Below are 25,004 nucleotides of genomic sequence, written 5' to 3' on the forward strand. Positions count from 1 at the left end.
CATGCCAAAGGAAGGAGTGAAAATGGTGGAAAAAGTCAGTCCATACAGTGCAGCTGTCCTAAGCCTGTAGAAATTTGCATACAGTGTTTAGTCATGAAGCAGAGAGCTCTTACTTCCTCTAAGTATGGGAGCTGACTTTCAGGAAATGATGCCTGCTTGGTAAGTCAGTGAAATTACTGGCAGTGCAATGAGAATTACTGTATGTGGTGTAATTCAACCACAGATACACTGTAAACAAAGCTGAGCTCCTCGATAGGTTCAGTTTGACTTTGGACAGAAGCAAAGTCTACGTCAAGCATCTGCCTGTTCAATAAACCACTGCATAGCTCATTTCTTCCCCCTTCAATCCCAATCTGAGAAAAAATGCTAGCTTCTGGAAAAGAAAAACATCTGCCGTCTTAATTTGTTTTCCCTTTTTTGGGGCAATTTAGGGGTTCAGATGAATCTATCAGCTGTGTTCCCTTCCTCCCTTTCCAGCCTGTCTTTCAACAAAAACAAGGAAAGGGTTTTACTCACACACACACACACACACACACCCTTCCCTTTTCAAATACTTCATTTTGAGCTTTCTGCAACTTTGCTGGTTAACTAAAGATATCTATTTCTGCTGCAAGGTGGAGAAAGTAGAGAAGGAAAAAGAACTAGAAGGAGGCATCTAAACAGGATTTAACAACAACTTTAACAAGAGACTGCTCTAAAGAAAAGGTAGATGCCAAAAAGAGAAGTAAAATGTTATTTGCAAAGTTTTGTGGTAGGAGGAACCTGTAGTTTGAATGTATCTGTTCAGTTTTGGGAAACAGAACGGGCTGCATCTGTGTGCTTCTCCCCAGAGAGATTAACAACATTATGACAGATCAAATTCTGGAGCAAGCGACAGTATTACAACTTCTAGTCAGTGACTTGCAAAGTGGGAGTGAACCACTTCACTTCCTCCAAATTGAGATCCACTCCTGATTAACTCTACCTTGCCCACATCCGCTTTATTGTTCTGGCTCACTGTGTGGGAACTGAATTCCATGTGGGTCAAAAGGTAGAGGCACAGATCCATCAGCAATAGTGCATTCATTAGATATGCAGTCTCCACTAACTGCTCTTACAGCTGTGCTAGTGAGAGAGTTTAAGTTACCTGGCTGAACAAGCTGCTTACATAGCATGTATCTCAGCCTGATGGGCGCTGTAGCCAATGGCAGGTATTCTGGCTGGAAATCCCCTAACCCTTCCCATCACTGGCCTTTCCACCCAAGGAGGACGCTTTTCAAAACTGTATCAGACTCAAACAGGACTGATGGTTTTGCTACACGGGATTTGGAGGTTTGGGAACTGTTCGGCAAAGGTGAAAGAGAAACGGCTGACAAAAGTTTCCTGGCTCTGCAGTAAACAGAAGTATACGGGCTTTTAGCCACATGCAAGAAACTTCTGGAAAAGCCCACCTAACTGAAATGGCACTTATCACAAAAGCAAACCGCCAAGGAGTTGAGTGTCTGTGTTTGGAATGAAGGGCTCCTGGGTCAAGAGATTAGCAGAAGAGGCAAATTATCTGGGGGACCTGTGGAAGAGGGGAAGTGTGTCTGAAAACTGCAACCTGAGAAGCATACCATGGACTGGTCTCCTCTATCCCACTAATGATTTTGAGAATTGGGAGGACACCTTCTATACGGAACAGATTCTTTCCTGTGGAGGATCCTCCACTACAGAACATCCTGCCACTGGAGATCCCAATAAGCCACAATCTTGTGAAACCCACGTTTCAGGTCAAGATACATTGCTTCAGAGGGACTGTCCCCAATAACAGAGGTGCACTACAATCCAAGCCTGGAAAATGCCTATAGGTCCTCCACTTGAGAAGGCACCTTAAAATAGGAAGAATGGTTTGGGTATGTAAATTGTGAAACATATATGGTGCCTAGGTGCCTATGGTGGCAGGTGCATTAGAATTGCAGTAGAATTGCATTTAGAATAGAGATTCATGCCCTATTGTACAAAATGCCTGGCCTGGAATACTTTTCCCCATTAACTAGGTAGGAAAGGAAAATGTCTTTCTTTGGTGCTCTGTGGCACCAGATCTCTGGCTGTAATCTCAGCCAGGAGAGCTGGTGATAAGGAAAAGAACAGGAGGGGTTGCTAGAGCTTGCAATAGGTGCTTTAGTGACTACATGCTGGAACAGAGATGGATCAAATACATTTAAAAGAAAGGATCTTAATTACTGAGAGACTTGCTGCCAGTAACTGAATTGCTCTGTGCCCTAGATTAAACCACTACCTCCTGACTAATAAGTGAAACTACAGACCACCAAGGCCCTGCTCTTACACAACCCTTGAAAAGCAGGTGGGCTATTTCCGGTTTCTTTTCACACAGTGGGCAAATGAGGCAAAATGGAATCTGCAAAAGTTTAGCATCAAAATGAAGTGAGACTGTTCTGAGAAAACGTGATATCACACTAGTGTTTCGATGAATATTCACTTCGCCCACCACCTTCTAATGAAAAACAATGTAAAACCATGTTAACTGCACACACTTTCAGCTCAACTAAACATCGTCCCGCAGTAAATAAAACACTTTTGTTTATTTGATCTATTTCCACTCCAACATCTACATTACTCTCATCAATCAGTTGATTGGGTTACAGCACAGAACACTACTGGGGTGTATAGAATTTGCTGCCATTTGCTGTCATCTTCTGGATTTTTAGTAAACAGGTTTTAATATGACAAAAATCAAATAAAAGCAGAGAAGCTGAAGATGGGAAGACGTGGTAGCTAGTTTGTCTCCGGCACAGACAAGACGGAGGGCCAGATTTTCAAAGGTATTTAGGTGCCTAAAGATGCACATAGGCACTTAGCTGGATTTTCAAAACTGCCTAAACAAGTTAGGTGCCTTAACTCCCATGGTGCCTTGCCTGCTTAGGTTCATTTGAAAATCCCACTAGGTGCCTAACTGCATCCTTAGATGCCTAAATACCTTTGAAAATCTTGTCCACAATCCCCACAACAGAGGCAGCATTCTATATTAAGTGGATACTTGATCAATGAATGCAAGACAGAAGGTCCTTATTTGCCTTGAAAAATAATCAAATACTAGTTAAGGGGGGAAAGAAGGCTGAAAGTTCAAGAAGTTCTGTTTTTCTTTACAATGTTGTTTTTCCAGTGGTATGAATGACGGGATAAAATGTACTGTACATGCCAGCCCTAGCTTTTCTTGTTTCCATAACATCACTGACTTTACTCAAGATTGGTGCGTGGAATTGCTTTAGTTTTGGCAGTCCTGAGTCAAAAAGTCACTGCTGCCATGTATAGTAAAAATGCATGCACAATTCTCTGGTTTAAGCTGAAAGCTAAAGGAGGGGGAGACGAAGAGAGGTGTGACCAATATGGCAATTTCCTGCATATCCTTGGGTGACCTTACAAAATTAAGTTTAAGTCTCTTTGGGGTCCATTGTTTTAAATGAACAGTTTATTTCATGGACTGTGTTCTATTCCATGGGGGAAGGCTACCAGTGCTCCTCCAGGAACTGAAAACAGTGGGTGGCAAGTAAGGCAAATCAGCCAGGTTGTAACCTCCCCAGAGAGGTACCATCTCCAGGGGAGGCTTGCATATACTAGTTCAGACTCTATTCTCCAGAGACCAACACACAAAGAAAGGACTTTTGGATAAATAGCCTTAGTTTAAACTGACTCAGAGCCTTCTTTCTATCCAGCAAACAGACAGGGCCTTCTGTCCAAGAGGGAGCCCCCAGCCCTTGCGGAAGAATTGGGAAGACTTGACTATAAGACTGATAGGTGGTCTCTAGTAAGCTTTTAGCATGTGTGTAGGAACTTTTATTGTGTCTACACATTTTCTCTGTCATGCTTTTACCTTAAGAATAAATGTGCTTGCTCAGAAAGAACTCTGTGGTAACTTAAAACTGTGGGCAATACCTGGTCACAGCCTTCAAACAGACAGCAAAGTGCAGGCACTGGCCTTGCTGGGAATATCACAGTGTAATCCAGGGAGTCATACAGCCTTAATACCATGGTCAGGAGGGAGTGAGACAAGTCTCTGTCCAAAAGATGAGATGGGTGGGAGCTGGTAACCTTTAAATGGGTGCCCTCGAAGGACCACGAAGGAGAAATACAGGTGGAGTTACCCCAAAATTGTGACAAGGTGTTGAGAAACGGCTTCTGCAAGGGCCAACCCCATCTTATTTTTAAAATACATATATTAAAAACCACAATGTAGAGAAATCAGGAGACATTTTATAATGAGAACAAAAATCTGGTGTGACAGCCAGTCCTGCTCTGGGGCATGGCTTCTTTTGATCTGGGGAACAGTTAATCCGACCCAAAGAAATACTGCTACTGCCGAGCGTTTTACTGACATGATGAGCGGGGCCCACCTGTGTACATGTGATTTGGGTTCAATTTGGAGAACTTAAAGCTAGCTGAGAGACTTCTCCCCTGGATGAGTTCAGAATAGGCTATAGCCCAATGGAGCAGAAAGGAAGTTTGTTTAGCATGCTACAACGTTGTAGCTGTAGTTAAGAAGGCATAACTGGAGGCAGGGAGACACAGATAAACAAACTGACTCAGGCCAATTCTGTTTTGAATTAAAGCAACTATTTAAAAACATTTCCCAATCCTCCTATTAATTAAATTATATTACCGGCATTTTAAGAGCACTCAATGATTCATGCTAAGCTTTTCTGATTTTGTGAGCTATATCAAAGGGGAGGGGAGGGGGAGAAACTTAGAAAATGGGTTTGCTGAGTGTTTCTGCAAGGGCTCCATGAACGGATTTTAATCGAAAACATCCTGATTTTCTATTCCCTTCTATTTGTGGAGTTTCTACCTCTCCTTCTGTGGGATGCTGTGCTTAAGACACAGTTTAACTAAACATATATTAAAAAAACCCAAAACAACAGTAACAGTTTGGAAAGAAGGTGGCTCAGCCATGCTCATCCACACAACTAGCTGAAGTTTGTTCCAATATTCTTTTCCTCTGAGTACGGTAGCCCCTTCCTGGGCACATGTCAAGCTGCAGCTGGCTGGGGTAGGACAATGTGGTACACTAATTACTTTTTAGGTAAAAACACATCTCCAAAACTCTTACTGGGCCTGATCTGCTTCCACTGAAGTCAAAGGCAACACTCCTATTGATTTCAACAGATGCAGGATTAGGCCCCTAACACCCTGAACCTCTTGTACCCAATTTAGCAGAGCACTGAGGAGGGATGGACTTAAGCACCTGCTTACACACTTAGCTGAACTGGGCCTGTGACAAATCGGGAAATTTCCTGAAATATCCTTGAAATACCTTATTGTATTAAGTTAATGTATTATTGTGGGCTAGGATTGTATGTAACCCCTCGGGGGGAGGGCAGGGTGAAGATATGACAGATGTAACATCTGGGAGTTCAAATGACTATTAAAAATGGACCAGACAAATACATTCCAAAAGTCCCATAAGTGTTGAGTGGAGTTCCAGGGGAATCCCTAGGGAGAGGTAAATGCAAATTACCCAATCCCCCAGTTATGCAAAATCACAGCCCTTTGAAGCAGGCAATACCTAAGGTTTTGTGTGCTGATTATCTTACAGAAGACCAAAATCAAAGGCTCAAGATATTTAAACAAATGGCTGATCTGCCCAGCCTCTGGGTTTTGGTGCTGGATGTAAGGCAAATGAAGTTCTAACCATGGGGAAAACCCAGTTGTAGGTTTTGAAGGACTAAAACCTACTAGAGCCCTAGACTGGAGTGAAGGTAACTCGGGTAAACCTTTCGGCATGCATGTAGGTTCCTTTATGGATTTAATGTTTTCTCTCTAATGCTTCCCTTGAGAATAAACGTGCTTGCTTAGAAGGACAACTATGGTCAATAAACTGGTCACAGTTCTCAGAGAGAAAGTGAGACGCTGCCTGTTGGGCAGTCTGGCTTCTAGGGATATCACAATGAATGCATGGAGTTGTGCAACCTTAAAATCCCTGGTCAGAAGGGAGTGAAACATGGATCTCCACAGAAGAGAGGTGACAGCTGCGAGTCGGGAACCTAACATGGGTGCCCCTTTGGTGGATCATGGAGGGGGAATACAGGTGCAGCTGCCCTGAAACTCTGACAGGGTCCTTAGTGTCCATGCTGTAGTGTTTATCCACGCTTGTAACCAAATACTGACATGGCTGGCTCCAAATATGGCTCATCTCATACTATGTAATTAGTAGCCATGGCAGCCAAACCTTGTATTACCCTTTCTAGCAGCCTAAACTGACCCACAGTTTTCTTCCTGTTTCCAGGCTCCTAGGTTTATTTTGCTCTGAGACTGAGACCCCTTAACAATGCCTAGGTAACTCAGTTAGATGATCCTGCTTTGTTACAGCCTTCTGTCTGGCAGAACATCCCAGAGTGTATTGTCCCAGGTATCATCTGGGCACTCTACAACTCTGCTGAGGCACCAAGAGACATTTCCCCAATTTTTCCCAGACAGGCATGGATGCCCAATCAGTCGACATGTGGCTGTTCTGAGAAAACAGGGACCACAACTGCGTCCTATTCACTGAGACCAGCTAAGGTGTTACAACAATCAAGGTTGTTCTGGTCATGAAGCTGGGGCTTAAGTAAACTTCACCTGTCTGCAATGAAAGTGTTTTCTAACTGTGATTAAACCACACAAAACCCATGCAACAGCACAGTCACTGGAAGGTAAAGCAACGTGTTAGCAAAGTGCTTTGAAGGCAGCAGAGCCAGTTAAGTGTCTTCAAATTGATTGTAATGTCTGTATCCCCTGTGGACCTATAACTCCAGGACAGCAATGGGAAATTCCAGGTGGTTTCTTATTCCTGGAAGCGCTTTATTTCACCCAGAAGCGAGTCTTTCATATAATTTAATACCGCTGACATTGATTTCTTTGCCGGCTCTGGCACGTGCAAAAATGCATTTTAATTAATATTTTTGAGCCAGTGGTTAACCTTTTTCTTTTGTACCAAAAAGGAGATTTCAACAGGAAATTGCAAGGGGTGGGAAGTGAATGAGAAAGGGCCTGTTTATGATTAACATGTGGTCAAGAGTCCCACATGCACCACAAACTGCATGAAAATCAGATCAGGCAAAGGCTGTAATTGCATCTTTACAATATTATTACAAATTACTCTTCGTAAAATACTAGCTCATTCTTTCCCCAACTCCTTCTTCCAAAATCCAGCCAATCAATGGCAGATTGTCCTCTTTTCTCCAACCACAGCACAATTTAGTAATTGTAGCGGTTATGTAGCACTTCATGCTTGACACAAAGCAAATATTAATATCTATACACAATATGATCATGCATTTATGCTGTACTTCATTGAGAATACTGACATTCACCCTCTATGAAGAGGTGACTGGCTCTATGGATGTGGCGAAAACGGTGGACGTGATATACCTTGACTTTAGCAAAGCTTTTGATACAGTCTCCCATCGTATTCTTATCAGCAAGTTCAAGAAGTATAGGTTGCATGAATGGCTAGAGAGCTGGCTAAATCATCGGACTCAATGGGTAGTGATCAATGGCTCCATGTCTAGCTGGCAGCTGGTCACAAGCGGAGTGCCCCAGGGGTCAGTCCTGGGGCAGTTTTGTTCAACATCTTCATTAATGATCTGGAAGATGCGGTAGATTGCACTTGTCCTTGTTGAACCTCATCAGATTTCTTTTGGCCCAATCCTCCAATTTGTCTAGGTCACCCTGGAAGGTAGGGACAGGATACAGAGTATCTACCACTCCTCCTAGCTTAGTGTCATCTGCAAAGTTGCTGAGTGTGCAGAGTCCTGCACTTGGGACGGAAGAATCCCATGCACAGCTACAGACTGGGGACCGACGGGCTAGGCAGCAGTTCTGCAGAAAAGGACCTGGGGGTTACAGTGGATAAGAAGCTAGATATGAGTCAGCAGTATGCATTGGTTGCCAAGAAGGCTAATAGCATATTGGGCTGCATTAGTAGGAACATTGCCAGCAGATCACGGGAAGTGATTATTCCCCTCTATTCGGCATTGGTGAGGCTGCATTTGGAGTATTGTGTCCAGTTTTGGGCCCCCCACTACAAAACGGATGTGGACAAGTCGGAGAGAGAGTCCAGCGGAGAGCAACAGAAATGATTAGGAGGCTGGAGCACAAGACTTATGAGGAGAGGCTGAGGGAACTAGGCTTGTTTAGTCTGCAGAAGAGATGAATGAGGGGGGATTTGATAGCAGCCTTTAACTACCTGAAAGGGATTCCAGGGAGAATGGAGCTAGGCTGTTCTCAATGGTAGTAGATGACAGAACAAGGAGCAACGGTCTCAAGTTGCAGTGGGGGAGGTCTAGGTTGGATATTAGGAAAAAGTTTTTCCCTAGGCGGGTGGTGAAACACTGGAATGGGTTACCTAGGGAGGTGGTGGAATCTGCATCCTTAGAGGTTTTTAAGCTGTGGCTTAAAGCCCTGGCTGGGATGATTTAGCTGAGGTTAGTCCTGCTTTGAGCAGGGGGTTGGACTAGATACCTCCTGAGGTCCCTGCCAACTCTAATATTCTATGATTTTATTTCAGTTTCATACTCGCTAACATTTTGATATCTTCCTAATGATATTCAGATCCTCTGAATCAACTCGTAGTTGACAAAGCAGCATCGCTGCTATGAATTAACAGCCAGCTCTCAGGATCCAGCATTAAACCAAAGATTTTGTCAGCGATGTGTCTTGCTCACCTATAAAGCTGTATAAACAACTGAAGACCTAACTTCAAACATTTTGTGATATCAGGAATCAGGTACTTTTCAGCATCTTGAAACTAAATTGAACAGACGGGTGCACGGTTTACAGTCCATATCAATTGTTCCCCCTCCCAGAAAATATTTCTGTGTTCAAAACCCAGGGGAAAACAGGGCCCGGGGGGGAGGGTGGGGCGAGAAGAGGAGATGTGAGAGATCTGTTGCTGTCTTAAAACAGTTTTTTCAACAGGAGGCATGAAGAGGAAATGACCCATTTGTTTGGTTTAGGCTGATATTGAATTAAGTGCAGGTTAAGAATATGGCTTTGTACTTGTATTTTTTTGGGGTGTGGTTCTCCCCCTTCTCCCATCCCAAATTAGTTATGGTGTTGGACTTCACAGGCAGTCCATCCCTAAGATTGAGCACACTCATTCGCAGTTTCTTGGGGAGAGGGGGTTGACCACATAATTCATTGTGTTTTGGGAGATCTTTACATTCTTGTAAATTCTGAAAGAGCTTCCTAGGTATATGATCTAGGCGCCAAGACCACGTGCTGCAACCGGGGGCTGAGGCTGAACCAGAGGCCGGGCCTGGAGGCTGCAGCTGGGCCCAGAGCAGAGCGGGGTTGGATGGCGCTCCCTTCCTGCCCCCCCCCCCAATGTTTTTCCATATCCCCCTCGGGGGATGTGCCCCACAGTTTGGGGACTTCTGATCTGGACCTTTCCCTAACCTTTGAATTCTGTGCCCTGTGAATGCTAATCTTGGCGGGACTTGTCTGTATGTGGTTTTATGACTTATCTTCCCAAAGATAGATGATGATATTAAACACAGGGATTCCAAAGCCCATATCTGTTATGTGGGGATAAGGGCTCTGAAGAACTTGTCAAAGTGAAAGCATAACAAAGTATTTATAAGGCATCGTCGGTGATTCCTCGGGGTTGAGGATGATCTTTCATAGGTTTTATTTCATATGGGTCCTTTGGTGACTGAGGAGTCCGATCCTTGAGCGGCAGACTTGTTGGCGCAGACATTGCAAGTGATGTTGGAAGACAGGGTAAGGCCATGATTGCTGCAAGACAGTTGTCGGTCCTTTCTTTTCTGGTGTTTTTCTGGAACCAGGGCAAGGTGATTTTTCTCAAAAGTGGTCGCTCCTTCTCTGATAAGTCTTTGCCAGTTAGCCCTGTCTTGGGCTACTGTCTCCCAGTGTGTGGAATCAATGCCACATCCCTTGATGTTTGTCTTGAAGATGTCTTTGAAGCGTTTCTTTTGGCCTCCCCATTTCCTTTCTCCTTTGGTAAGTTGGGTGTACAGCTGCGGCCCCGCTCCCAGCCTCAACCCCCGGCCCCGACTGTGGCCTCCCTCATACATTTAATTAAATATGTTTATGCTTAATTAAATATGTTCTGATGTAAATGATACAAGTATATAAGTTACAACCTCCCAAAATAAGCAGTTTATAATGGTAATGAGCAGCCATTACAACAGGTACACAGGACAGCACTATTATAATAAACATGACTGTGCAGGAGAACTACTGGTGCAAACACAATATTTCAGTATAATGCATGTCAGTTTAGACTTACCAACATTACAAGTCTTGCCATCTTACCCAGTATCTGTTCTACATTTCCTTCAAGGGGACAAGGAAGGGAGGTAAACTCCAAAGAGGAGAAAACGCTGCACAAACCAAAGCCCTGATTCTTGCACCAGGCTCCATGCAGGTGGAATCCAGAGCCCATTCAGCGCCTTAGTGATTTCAAAGGGGTCATGAGGGTCTGCCCCCATACAGCTCAATACTTGATCAGGATACAGTTTTCAGGGCAGCAGTTCTTCGGCTATGGTCCACCTAACCCTTCCTGATGGTCCATGGAATGACACTTTGAAGCATTAGCTAAAGGCGCAGAAGCTGGTGAGAGAGGCCCTTTCATGGGCAAAGTGGAATGCAGGATAAAGACCTCAGTGAAATCACTGAGTCACACAAAGCATAACCATCAGCAATGCAGGGAAGAAATCTTAGTCTAGGTGTACATCTGAGCACACATAGGACAAGCATAATGTGGCTGTTCCTCTGCATGAAGTAGGCCATGTAGAGTTTCTTTGATCTAGTTGGCTCAGCAACTTGTTTTAATTTCAGGGCACAATAAACAAATCTAAGTACTGCAAATCCTAACCTCGCTGCAAACACACACGACTATAACCTAGGGTCCCTCCCTCCACCTCCCTATATCAAGTTCAGCTTTTCTAACCAACATAATTCAAACCAAACGCAGCCTTCTCCCCGCATTGGACGTTACTGCGTGATGGAATGTGTTCCATCCGTGAAGCTCTGTAAAAACTGACAACATGTTTTGTAAAAGCCTTCCAAAACCTCACATGAACTTGTTTCTTAAAAATGAAGTTTCCACCACATTAAAGATTCAAGATTTAAATTATTCCACCACAGTAAGTGAAAATATTGGCAAATACAGAGTCAGCAAGAGGCTGGCAAATTGCCTCGACATGCACAAGATGACCTGGGTTCAGCAACCATTCTGAGTATGTAATTAATCTCAATGGTACACACAAGTTCATGGAAATGAGGCAGCGGGTTAGTGGCAACATCCAGTGTTCACATTTGACTGGAGGGATGAGTGGGGAAACTAAAGGAGCTGGAAGAGTGTGTTTTGAGGTGAAAAAAATAGTCCTTGTTTCCACTTCTCCTGAAATGGAAGTGGCTTGAATTATGATCAGAGAGGCTGCATGTTGGGAAGCACATCCACAAGCAGCAAGGAAATCTGGGTCTTGTGATTCACAGATTTGCAGGTCAGAAGGAACCATTCTGGTTGTCAAGTCTGACCTCCTGCACAGCACAGGTCATAGAACTTCCTGGTATTAATTTCTGTTTGACCAGAGCAGATCTTTTAGAAAAACATCCAATCATGATTTTAAAATTTCCAGTACTGGAGAATTCACCACAGCCCTTGTTAAGTTGTTCCAGTTACCCTCACGGTTAGAAGTTTGCACCTTATTTCCAGTCTGAATTTGTCTAGCTTCAGCTTCCAGCCATTGGATCTTGTTAGACCTTTGCCTGCTAGACTGAAGAGCCTCCTTATAAAATTTCTGCTCCCCATGTAGATTTTTATAGATTATGATCAAGCCACGCCTTAACCTTCTCTTTATTAAGCTAAACAGATTGAGCTCTGAGTCTTTAGCAATAAAGGCATATTCTGCAATGCTTTAACCATTCTTGTGGTCTCCTCTGAATGCTCTCCAATTTTTCAACGTTCTTCCTCAGTTTTATCGACACCAGACCTGGACGCAGTACTGGTCACGAGTGCTCAATGCAAAGATAATGACCTCTTTACTGATACTTTATATTCCCCTGTTTATACATTCAAGGATCATATTAGCCTTTTTAGCCACAACATCACACTGGGAGCTCATGTTCATCGCATTATCCATCACAACCCCCAAATCTTTTCCTGAGTCGCTGCTTCCCAGGATAGACTCCCCCCATCCTGCAAGCATGGCCTGTGTTCTTTGTTATTAGATGTATAGCTTTATGTTTGGCTGAACTGAAATGCATATTGTTTGTTTGTGCCCAGCTTACCAAAAGTGATCTGAATCACTCTGTATCTGTGACCTGTCCTTATTATTTCCCACTCCCCCAACCTGTACGACATCTGTAAACTTTATCAGACCCTGTGTTTTCTTCCAGGTCACCGATAAAACTGTTACATAGAACAGGGCCAACAAACGACTCCTGAGGGACCTCCCTAGGAACACAGCTGCTCTATAATGCTTCCCTGTTTACAATTACATTTTGAGACCTATCAGTTAGGTTAAGGCACAGGACTGGGCAACAGAAACTCCTGGGCTCTGTTCCCATCTTTGCCACTGACCCAGTGTGATCTTGGGTTAGCCTTTTCACTTCTATGGGGAGCCTGTTTCCCAAATTGTATGATGGAGATAAAAAAACTTCCTTTGGCTAAATTAATTAATTGTCTGTATAGCTCTGAGATCCTCAGATAAAATGCACCAAAGAAGGGCAGCCTGTTACTACGTTCACTCCCCCATAATCTAAAATGAAGTTGTAAGACCGGTAGGCCCAAAACAGAGACCCATTTCTCTTTCACTGTACAGTTCAAAGTCCATACAACTGCTCAATCCCTAGGGAAAATTGTGAGCCTCAAAAAATCCAATCATCTATTTAGCTTTTACTCTCTCCCAACCCACAGTGGAAACCCTGCCTCACAGCCACATTCCTCAGAAAAGGAGGAATGGACGGCTCTCTGTTGGAACCCAGAACCACTCCTCCCACCACTAGAAAAGGGATATAGCTATTCCTATTACCCCATCCATCCCAGCCTCCTGGGGTTGAATAGCCATAGACTCTGATATGCCCCCCAGTGCCTGCTTTCCCAAGCTCCAGGAATGTTATCAGACCTTTAACATGGCCTCATGTAACTATTTTCTTAACCTTATTTAAGCCCATTTGTTTGCATAAAAATGCCAGCAGAGCAGCAAGGATGAGTCAGCCTTGCAGCCAGCCAAAGGACCACAACAACATTTTGGTGAGGAAATGGATTTAAGTTTTAAGTTCACACAGGATTATTCCGAGCATGCAAGTGAAATGATCTTTCTCAGTGCACATAAAGCAGCCATCAAGACTGCTCGGACATATATGAAAATCACCGTTAGCCAAGCTAAAGTGACAACATCAACGATGTAATTAAAAAAATCCCAGAAGGGGGGAAAAAAAAAGTGGCCATCCATATCCCTTCGGGCAAAACAGATTCTGCAACTTGCCCTGAAGGTCAGACTTGGGAACTACCAGAACAAGGATGGAAGCAAGTGCCAGGGTTGAAAGAACAACCTTCCTCCCCACAATCCAAGAGGGACAAATTGGGGGGCTGCGAACTTGAGCATCTCAGCTGATCTTCAAGAGTTGCACAGAAGAGCATTTAACTACACGAATACCTCTACAGTGTCTTAGTCGTTTATTCTTTAAACCTCGCAAATCCATTTTTGACAACATGTGTGTTCCTGGGAAACCCTTTAGAGAGACAAACCACACCACGGTTTAACACAGCCTGATGCCAGATCAGAATCCCATCTCTACACAGAATGGCTCTCATTACACTCCTGAGGGGGTAGGGGTAGACAGCAGCTCACCAGTTTGCTATCAAACCGGATCTAGGCAGTGCACACACAAGCACACAAAGCTTCACTTCAAATCAGCCAAAGGGAAGACACATTTATGTCTCTTTTTGCCAAGTCCCCTGAGAATTCTATGCAGAAAGATCATGTTTGGGAACATACGGAGGGCAGTCGTGTTACCTAGGATCCAGAAGCATACTTGACTCTTCTGTCTAGATATATAAAGAGAACACCATTTCTCTCACATACAGGCACTGTCTATCCCCCCAGACAAACCAATATATATTTTAAAACAAGAGTCACTTACAGAAGCCTGCAGTGAGCTCTTCATGTTCTCCGCTCAGCGTCACTGATCTGCTGGCATGGTTATTGCAGTGATAGGTCAAATAAGGTTTTAACGCCACGCCCATCACCATGCTATCTGAATAAGGTAAAGCCAGGTACTTTCCTATGTAGTCACCTGGAAAGATGAATCAATCACAGGTAAAATATTCTCCCTCCCCCATCTGAAGTGCAAGTTTCATGTTATTGGGCAGAGAGACTAGACTATTAATTTTTAACAGTTTGGCATCTGGAACAGTGTGAAATCAGCAAAGTGGAAAAAAATGACTGTAGCAATGTGTGGAAGAGATATCATGACTCACCAAGGCAAATCCCAATGCCTGCACTTAATCAATGGCCTGCTGCTCACAGAACCCTAAACAGCACACCTGGCTCCCGTGGAACAACCCCTCGTTTTCTGAGCACAGTTTCTTTTTAGACAAGGTTGAGACTATAGTAAACCCCTAAGTCTAATTGTTTCCATGTTGGTGCTTAAGTGGGCAGGTTCTGTAAGACGTGAACTGCCCCAGTACCAAGAAAGTCAGCTCCTTTCACGGCTGTCCAGAAAAAAGTAGGACTATAGTGCAAGGTAAAATGGCGTTCACGTTACCCAAACTCCTCCTTTAATATGTTTGCGAAGAGAGAAGCTCTTCCAGGCCCTACTCTGAATAACCTGGGATGGTTAAAGCAAGGGCTGAATCAAACCCAAGGACTCTTTGGGAGCAGTCGGGATCTGCCTACAAATGTTTATGGAGACAAACTCAGATTACTATTGAGAATGGCAAATATAGTAACACAGCCCCAGGGTGCTCGGAGGAAAGCATGTGCAGAATGCTCAAAATACTCAACATTTCCTGGACACTGATCTGTGTACAGTAATATAGCCGTGAAACCCCCTGGCTTATGACTCAGGTCAACATAATGGGCTGTCTGCTCTGGAGAGGCCTCAAAATTGAGGCATACTGTCAGAAACAACCAGGAGCCCCACACGGAAGGATCAGTCAGCATTAAGGTGCATTGCATATCATCAGCCTGCACTGTTTGATTCTAGGCGAACAGCAAAACCTTCTTTGGCACTAATGATTTCCCAAAGAATTTTTAGGCCAAAAAGCCAAGCCCTATAACAAAAGGTCTTATTCAACGTTATTCACAATACGACCTTCTAGTATACAAAGGGTGACATCACTGACTTATGCCACCTATTGGAATCTTCAGAAAGTCCCATGCAGTAATGATTGCACGCAGAGTTACAGAACAATATGAGAGACTCACTGGAGAGGAATGGGCAGCCTGTACATTTTAAATTTAGAGAAAGACAGGTATGTGTGTTCAGAGAAAGATGATAAATAGCTTATAAAAATTAGCATCAACTCCATAACAGCTTTAAGACAAATACCCTTGAGCATTGACAAGCATGCAGCATTATGAGGTTTTAAAAACACCCTCACAAAACCCAAAATGAAAGGGAATGAACTACAAAGACAACTCCAAGAGGAGAGCTCAGAACGACCACTTGTTTGCTCTTCACAAAGCCAAGATGAATTAGAGAGGCAGAAAAAAAAAAACCAAAATAAGAGAAGAGCTCAGAGGCACAGCACAGAACACAATGCCAGTTAAAGGAAGCTAGTTCTTTTGATTCGTAAGCTAATATAAAGAGCACCACCTAAATACTGTGGGTTTCTTGACAATAATTAAAATGCATATCATCACTAAATCGACTGCAAGACAAATCAGACTGCCCCCATATCATCAACATACATCCCCATCTCTACTCGAAAATTCCACATTTGAACCCTAATCCCAGAACAAGACATTGCACAACCACTCCTCAAATCGAGCTTTGCAACATGTCTAGAAAGACAACAAATCTGGGGCATTACAGACCAAGGAAGTTGGCAAATTCCAAATTCATAGCGCCTTCATGCCAGACGCCCTACCACCAACTCCCTTGCTTTTTTACTGTGGACATTCCAGCTTGTGCACCTCTGATGATCACACGCACTGCAGCAAAGCAGAGAGAGGCAGTCGCCCAGACAGTAAAGATCCAAAGTACGTAGAGCTTTCTAGGTCAATGCCAACCTGAACTGCTCCAGGCAACCTGTGCCATTCACAGAGCACTGGCGTTATGTGCTCTCAGCTTTCTGCACTAGTGTAAGCTTCCAGGAGATTTTGAGATGTAGCCCCATGGCAAATATATTACAGTAGTTTAATCTCCCAGTGGCAAATGCAGGAAGGACCGCACCTAACAGAAAGACTGCCACAGCCACCTTGCCACATGCAACTGGAGAAATTAACCTTGTTATGTTTGCAGTCTTTACATCCAGTTTCGGCCAAGGAGCAAGTCTCCTGGATTGTGAAGCAGTGTCACGAATGGAAGTCACGCTCCCTCAAACAAGGGATCATTTCTGCCAATTTTGCCAGATGCTTTTCCTGGCCTACCGGTATTACTGACATCTCATCTGAACTGAGCCACAGCCAAGTTAGCCCAGATGTAAACCTAAAGATCATGGGTCATCCACTCCACAACAGAAGCAGGATTGGCTGGGCGTCAACAGCATGTTGGCACGGCATAAGCAGAGTCCAGGCACACTAACTAGCCCTCCTAACAGCCTCACTTATACACCCTGAATAAAAGGGGGAACCAGGTAGAACCTTGATGTATTTTGCTTGCAAGGGTCGAAATAGAAGCAAACCAAATCAGTCACTCTCTGATCTTCCATATAAAAATGAGCAAAGCCACTCAAAGGCTAATCCATCTACTCCTGCCAGAGATAGTGTGTCAACCCCACCACATTGTTCAACAGCACAAAAAGCTGCTGGCAGATTTAATAAATATATTTAAAATAAACTTGGTACACAAATCTGCCAAACCCACCAACAAGATTCCATCAAAGCAGGACTAGTGTAACGTCCAAAACACCCCCCAAAAAGTGGTGTCTGAACAGCTTTAAGACAGGGTCACCCTCTGGACACCCATGGCAGTATATCTAGGTACTGTATTATCAGTTTAAATAGCTTGAAAGATCCTGGGGATAGGCCCCATGAACTCAATCTGCAAACCACAAAGCATCCTGACAGTGTTCAATAAAAAAAGTAGTAAAACAACTTTACAGCGGATGCAAGATAAATGCACAAAATGGTTGATTTGGACACAAATATTAAGTGATGTTTAAGAAAAATCTCTCTCTATATTTTCAAGTGAAAGACAAGAAAGGGGTTCAATTAAAGCTCACAGAATGAAGTGATGGAGACACCAATCCAAACCCACGCATTTCAGTTTAAGAAATAATGGGATAAAGGAACATGACATGAAATAAAACAAAAGTGTCAGTAAATACTTGTCGCAGGCTGAATGGAACAGTCTGCCCTGTCATGTCCCAGAGACTCAGAAATCCTTTTCTCAACAGCAGCAAGACACACAGCAGTCTCCAGCAGCTAAAGCAAATACTTGTGGCCCAAAACGCCTAACCGTCCTTAGGCCAAAAAAAAAAAAAAAAAAAAGAAATTGTTCCCTTTACCTTGTAGGTCAGCATCTATGGAGTTGGAAAAATGGAAATAAGGGAACCAAAAAACCCACTAACAATAAGCAGAAGGGAACACGCAAATGTTTCTGGCATTGTTTTCCATCCTCCTGCAGATTGTCTTCTTAGGAAATGTCTATACTGCAACTGGAGGTGTGACCGCAGCTCAGGTAGACATACGCACACTAGCATTATCTGTGCTAGTATGGCTAAAAATAGTCGTGTAGATACGGTGATGAGGATTTCATCAACACCAGTGGGTCCCAAAGGATCCCTGACATGCTTGTACAGCCTGCAGTGTTGCATCTGCAATGCTATTTTTAGCCATGCTGGTGTGAGTAAAGCTAATGTGGTTCTCTCTAGCCAAGCTGCAGTCACACCGCCAACTGCAGCATAGACATACCTTTAGATTGTGAGCTCCGTGGGGCAGAGACTGTGTCTTCATTAGTGTTTGTACAGCCCCTAGTAAAACAGGACCTGGATCCTGACGGGACCTCTGGGCACCACCATTTGTAAATGTTAAAAGTTATGAAACCATTAAGAATGCATTAGCTATCAAATGCAATATATGGAACGTTTCAATTTCTTTACCCACTGTACCCATTTCCTGTACCTTCTGCCCAATTTCTCAATGCGTGGCAAGTTTCTCTGGCTGAGAACACTATATGCACTTGTGCTCCTTTTAGATAGGAGATTCTGGCAGCAGTATTTCTTTGACTGCTTTACATACAGATTCTTTCCAGGCCTGTTCCTCCACATGGTGGCTCCCCAATCCCGCAGTCAGAGAAGCACAATCATGACCTCTTCCATTAAGCTTCCTTGTCACGATCGCACTTTCCCCATCAGAACAGCAAGGGAGAGACTGCGTTCATTGCTTTGGCATAAAACGGTTCTTGTCGGATCTTCACGTAGACACTTCCTTCCTCCCCATCCTGCCAGAGTTTGAGCACTTCACTTTTGTGGTTCTCCTTCAGCTTCACTGGCTCAAGCATTGGACAGCTAAGGTCATCTCCCAGCCCAAGGCCCTGGTGCTGCAGCCACAGGGCGGGCACAAAGCAGACTTTGTATCACTGGTAGAACTCTGAAAGTTATGAAGTTTGCACAAGAATCATTTCTTGTTCTGGGCAAAAAGTCGGGCACCACGGAAAGGCCATTCATGACAGAATGAGTCACACTTTTGTCTGCAGTTCAGACCCCTCCCCCCCCCCTTTTTTTTTTAAATTGAAAGACTCTTTTTTCCTTTCCATGCTCATCCCGTGTCAGCAGCTAATCTAAACACTCCCATGTTTATGGAAGCATATCCCTTTAATAGAGATTCTCCAAAGATTGTTCTCACCAAGCTGGCTGAACTCAATTTCCATGATGTAGTGGAGGAAGGAAACTGATCAACCCCTTAGACTCTACAAAATAAATAAGTTTAATAATTAAGCCCACTTCCTACTAAACCCAGCAGCAAATCCACATCAGCCATCCATATGCCAAGTCCAACTGATTGGATCTCTAACACTGCAGCCTGTTAAATGGATTCTACAGGTTGATGAGAAAGTCACATTACTGTCTAATTCTTCCCACAATTAATTTTGCTGCAACCAATTCTATTGCTCTTAGGATTCATTCATTTATCTGGTTTTATCCAGCAGATGGAGCCCTTGGCTACACCGGGGTTTGGCACCAGTAACAGTCATTGGTGACCAGCCACCAGAGCTCAGACAGGCAAATCCTCTATAAAATGTGATTTGCCCTGGTGCAGTTTACCTTCATTTCAAGCAGAGGTAAACGGCACTGATGCAAATTGGACCTTACAACAGCTTTGCCTGTAGGAGGGGATATTTGTTGTCACATCAGGTCTGTTACAACAGACTGGCCTCCAAGGGCTCAAATCTTAACGTAGACAAGGCCCAAGGTTGCAAAAGCCAGAGTCCAAAGAAGGGTCATAGTATATCTTTAAAACACACTAAAAAATAAAAGCACAGCTATGTAGAGCTCAACACATTTGCATCAGTATTTGCAAAAATCTCCATATTCTCCAAAGCAGGAGAAGTGAAAAGCTTGTCGGTTTTGTTCTTTATCCTCAAGATGTACTTTTTTGACATACTCCTTTGATATCTGTGAACAGACGGTCTCTCCCTTATAATCAACCAACTCTTTCTGCTATATTTGTTCGCTGGCACACTCCAATCTTTATGACATTGCAGTTCACTACCAAACACACAGCTGAAACATCTCTGAGTGAATCATGCAGAAGGAAGACGCTGATTACAAAGGAGAAAGCTTCTGTTTATCCACGTATCTTGGCATTCAAATACTACTGGAAAAAAAACATTCATAAGTTGTACATGGCAGCATGATGGATTCTGCTAAAAGTCTTGCCTCCGACAAAGTGGGTTTCTGCCCACGAAAACTTAAGCCCAAATAAATTTGTTTGCCTTTAAGGTGTCACAGGATTCTCGCTGTTCTGCTAAAATACTATTTTTCAATTTGCCCAAGCATGATTGGCATAAAAAACATGGATGTAGCCAGGTCTCGTCCTTATTTGATTGTGCCCATAAGTCGGCTTCTTTGTGACCAGACATACTGCTCACAATGGTATGAAATTTAAATCAGTCCCACAATTTCGGAAGTGACCAGTGATTTTAAGTGTTTCAGTTGAGGCACCCTGAAGGGATCCGGTTTTCAGAAACTGCTCAGCACTTGCCCTCCGATAACTAGGCCTCAACTCAGTCGCCGAAAATCACCAGTCGCTTTTGAAAATATAGGTCAATGTCTGTGGGTAGAGAAGACGATAGCAGCAATACAGCAAGGAAGGCGGCTTTCTAAGAACATAGCTCTTCCATGCTGGGTCAGACCAGTGATCCATCTAACCCCCATCCTCTCTTCAGACATAAAACTACCCATAATGTTATCTAATCAAATGTGCAATGCTGTATGTGCTGGGAAAATTCCTCACTTCCACAAGTGATCAGTTTACGCTCAAGCATGAGGTTAAATTACCCTTATCTTATCCTCTTATTAATGGTCAGAATTATTCAGGGTGGTTTTTAAATCCACTCACAGATGTGGCTCAAGTCTACTGCAGCGCTGGCTGTTGAACACAGATTTGACTGTGTCTCGGCTTGGGAATCCCAGCCCTGGGGTGCACTGCTGCTCAGGTTCCATTCCTACCGGCTGTATGGCCAAGGTGTTGCCACTTCCTCCATTGCTGCTGGAATTCTGCTACTACACATGGGCCGCAAGCCTGTCTAAGGAGGGAGAGTCGTGTTCCAGGGTGGGCTGGGGTGCAAGCTACATTTTGGGGGTGGCAGGTGCACTAGGTTCAGTCTTCACTGTTTTCGTTCGGCTGCACTTCTTCCAATATTTCATTTTAGAGCTAAGGGGGCAGTGCCACCTCTGTCCTGGTGGGAAAGCTACATACATTAGGTACAGTGCAGATTGCCCAGATGATAATTGGTAGCATAACTCATTCTGAGGTGTGGGTGTTGGAGATGGGACCAGACCCTGGAACTAACTTCACTTGGGCCTTTGCCTTGATAGGCCAGCAGGGCAGCTCTTTTGCTCACTGTGTCTCTTCTCCCGCAATGTCTTGGGAGAAGCTAATGCAAAGATCTCATGCAAACCAAACACCACAAACTCTTCTGAACTCCTGGGAAGGATTTAACCATTTTTTTCCTTTTTCAAAAGTCAGCTCTTTCACATGCAAAGTTTCCCAGTCCTGACTGACCAACCGTTCCTTGAGACGCTGCCAGAGGCAAGTCTAACATTTCAAAACCTTCCGGAGGAGGTCATTTCATACCGTGAGATCCCTGGAGATGAGCAAGTCTGTCACTCCAGGCAGGCATCAACCAAACCAGGATGACTGGTGCTTTGCAGATCCAGTTCACATACTCCTACGCATCAGAGGGGAGCACATTCCCGAGAGAAAGGAGGGGCTCGAATGATAAGTTCTCTGCTAGGTGCAGTTCTCATGGAATCTATATCCCTATAAAAGTCACTATTCATGAACCTAACCTACAAAGTTACATACATGAGATGAAAACCCGAAGAGCCAAGTTCAGAGGTGATTAAGTGATGGTATAACTAATGGGAGCCTTCTTTAACTTACATTTTTCCCTTTAGTATGTCCGGCACATCAACTTACCAACATGTAACTTGCATCACCTATGACTTTACCTCCACTGAGCAGCCACCAAACCCATGAACTGCTTCCAAAGTCTCTCTCAGAGTATTGAAAACACACCCAAATCACATCAGCTATTTTAAAACACACAATACATTACCTCACCCTCTTCCCCTTTGGATAATCCAAAACCCGTACAATACCCATTTCACCCAAAGACACAGACAGCCATGACAAACTCTTCACATACCTGAGGAAAATCACCATTTTTTGGTAAGAAGTCAGCGAGGCCCACAGATGCATAGTTCGTCTCTGGGAAAGGTTGTCTGCTGATGGAATTCATGTAAAAATTGGAAGTGGTATTAAAATATTGCCTGTAAAGAGACAAGGACAGCAGTGACTTTCTCTCATTCCTAGCAAGGAGTACAGGGGTGAACTGTTTCTTAATATTGACTCGGGCAAGAGATTGATTTTAACAGGTGATTTTGTGCGGAACAGATGTCTACAGGGCAAACAACAATAAACCTATTAATGATATTTTCATATTCTAATACTCAGCTCTCCTGAGCTCTACCATAATCAAAAGGCTAAAGATTCAACTCTCAGTAGTGCATACAAGCTGAGTGGATTTGATAGAGATTAGGTTTCAAGGAATTCCAGTTCAATCCTAAAAATGAAGTGCAAATAAAACTGCTTTTAGAGCACCAGAGAAATTAGCATTTGGAAGGCACAACAGGACCCTAGGATCAAATATGCTCTATATGGGGAAATATTAACTCTTACAAAGCAGAATCACGGTTCACCCCATAAGAAACAACAGTCCCCTGGTAAAACTCAACCACTAACCATCTTCCAAAATGGGGGGACAGCAACAACCCTTATTCTTCCATTCGGGACTAAGACCAGACTGGGAGATAGTTACACTAATGGTGCACCAACCATGAACAGACTATGCTGCTAGGCTGGAGTGTTATAACTTGAAAACAACCTGAAAGAAGGGGCAGGGACATGCCTACTAACCCAGGAAGAGTTTTATGGGATGAATGACTCTGAGCTGATCACTATCTAGGTACAGAGCAATCTCTGAGTCACACCAATCAGTGAACAAAGCAAGATCTCCAGATTATGCTCTTCTGAGTGAAACACATGCCCAACAACCCAGTGTTTACATCCTGTAAACATTAGGCAGGTAAGAACTGTGAACTGATAAGAGCCAAATCATAGAATCATAGAATCATAGAATATTAGAGTTGGAAGGGACCTCAGGAGGTCATCTAGTCCAACCCCCTGCTCAAAGCAGGACTAACCCCTGCTATATCATCCCAACCAGGGCTTTGTCAAGCCGCAGCTTAAAAACCTCTAAGGATGGAGATTCCACCACCTCCCTAGGTAACCCATTCCAGTGCTTCACCACCCTCCTAGTAAAAAACTTTTTCCTAATGTCCAACCTAGACCTCCCGCCCTGCAACTTGAGACCGTTGCTCCTTGTTCTGTCATCTGCCACCACCGAGAACAGCCTAGCCCCATCCTCCCTAGAACCCCCTTTCAGGTAGTTAAAGGCCGCTATCAAATCCCCCCTCACTCTTCTCTTTTGCAGACTAAACAAGCCCAGTTCCCTCAGCCTCTCCTCATAAGTCCTGTGCTCCAGCCCCCTAATCATTTTGGTTGCCCTCCGCTGGACTCTCTCCAACTTGTCCACATCCTTTTTGTATTGGGGGGCCCAAAACTGGACACAATATTCTAAATGCGGCCTCACCAATGCCGAATAGAGGGGAATAATCACTTCCCGTGACCTGCTAGCAATGCCCCTCCTAATGCAGCCCAATATGCCATTGGCCTTCTTGACAACCAGGGCACACTGCTGACTCATATCCAGCTTTTTATCCACTGTTACCCCCAGGTCCTTTTCTGCAGAGCTGCTGCCCAGCTCGTCGGTCCCCAGTCTATAGCTGTGCATGGGATTCTTTCTTCCTAAGTGGAGGACTCTGCACTTTTCTTTGTTGAACCTCATTAGATTTCTTTTGGCCCAATCCTCCAGTTTGTTTAGGTCACTCTGTATCCTATCCCTACCTTGCAGGGTATCTACCACTCCCCCCAGCTTAGTGTCATCCGCAAACTTGCTGAGGGTGCAATCTACCCCATCCTCCAGATCATTAATAAAGATGTTGAACAAAACCGGCCCCAGGACCGACCCCTGGGGAACTCCGCTTGTGACCGGTTGCCAGCTAGACATGGAGCCATTGATCACTACTCGTTGAGCCCTATGCTCTAGCCAGTTCACTATCCATTTTATAGTCCATTCATCCAACCCATACTTCTTTAACTTGCTGATAAGAATACTGCGAGAAACCGTATCAAAAGCTTTGCTAAAGTCAAGGTATATCACATCCACCGCCTTCCCCACATCCACAGAGCCAGTCACCTCATCATAGAAAGCAATCAGGTTGGTCAGGCATGACTTTCCCTTGGTGAATCCGTGTTGACTGATCCTGATCACCTTCCTCTCTTCCAAGTGCCTTAAAATGGATTCCTTAAGGACCTGCTCCATGATCTTTCCAGGGATTGAGGTGAGGCTGACCGGTCTGTAGTTCCCCGGATCCTCTTTCCTCCCTTTTTTGAAGATGGGCACTATATTTGCTTTTTTCCAGTCCTCAGGGACCTCCCCCTGTTGCCACGAGCTTTCAAAGATAATAGCCAATGGCTCTGAAATCACCTCAGCCAACTCCCTCAGCACCCTCGGGTGCATTGCATCCGGCCCCATGGACTTGTGAATGTCCAATCCTTCTAAATAGTCTTGAACCTGTTCCTTCAGCACTGCGGGAATGAATCCTTCCATTCCTTCTGTCAGCAGACTTGGGCTTACGTTACAGGATCTACTTTTGGTTTTGCTATTACATGCTGCATGCACAGGTTAACTCCCTTCGGAGGAGGAAGGAATGTGCTCAGTAATCCTTTTGGTAATGTGGCTATAACAGACGTTCATTCAAACAGTTTGGTCAATTCTCACCCAGGACATTTGCATGCTAAAACTGCTTGAATGTTTCACACGGTCCGGCTGAATTGCCCTTGTGGAAAGTCAGACATTCCGAGTGATGTCAAGGCCACAGAACCCACAGGAAGTGAACGTCCAAGCAACAAGAAAAATCAGTTAGTAGAGGAGATTGGAAATATTGGGCAACTAAAGTACTGTCAAGCAATTAAAAGGTCTTGGCTAGCTAGTTGTTC

The 25,004-nt window shown here is 44.1% G+C and overlaps 1 protein-coding gene across 4 annotated transcripts in view; it reads right to left on the minus strand.

Moving 5' to 3' along the window:
* Nucleotides 1-25,004, minus strand: part of SBNO2 (strawberry notch homolog 2) — a 101,588-nt gene that overhangs the window by 43,088 nt on the left and 33,496 nt on the right. For all 4 annotated transcript variants that reach the window (XM_067559156.1, XM_067559160.1, XM_067559170.1 and 1 more), the window contains one exon: nucleotides 22,030-22,153. In XM_067559156.1, the coding sequence (XP_067415257.1) occupies nucleotides 22,030-22,153 (124 nt within the window). The remainder of the gene's footprint in view (nucleotides 1-22,029; nucleotides 22,154-25,004) is intronic.

The sequence above is a fragment of the Emydura macquarii genome, unplaced genomic scaffold (genome assembly GCF_026122565.2).
Source record: "Emydura macquarii macquarii isolate MOO-44397 ecotype Brisbane River unplaced genomic scaffold, CSIRO-AGI_Emac_v2 contig_306, whole genome shotgun sequence".
NCBI classification, from domain to species: Eukaryota; Metazoa; Chordata; order Testudines; family Chelidae; genus Emydura; species Emydura macquarii.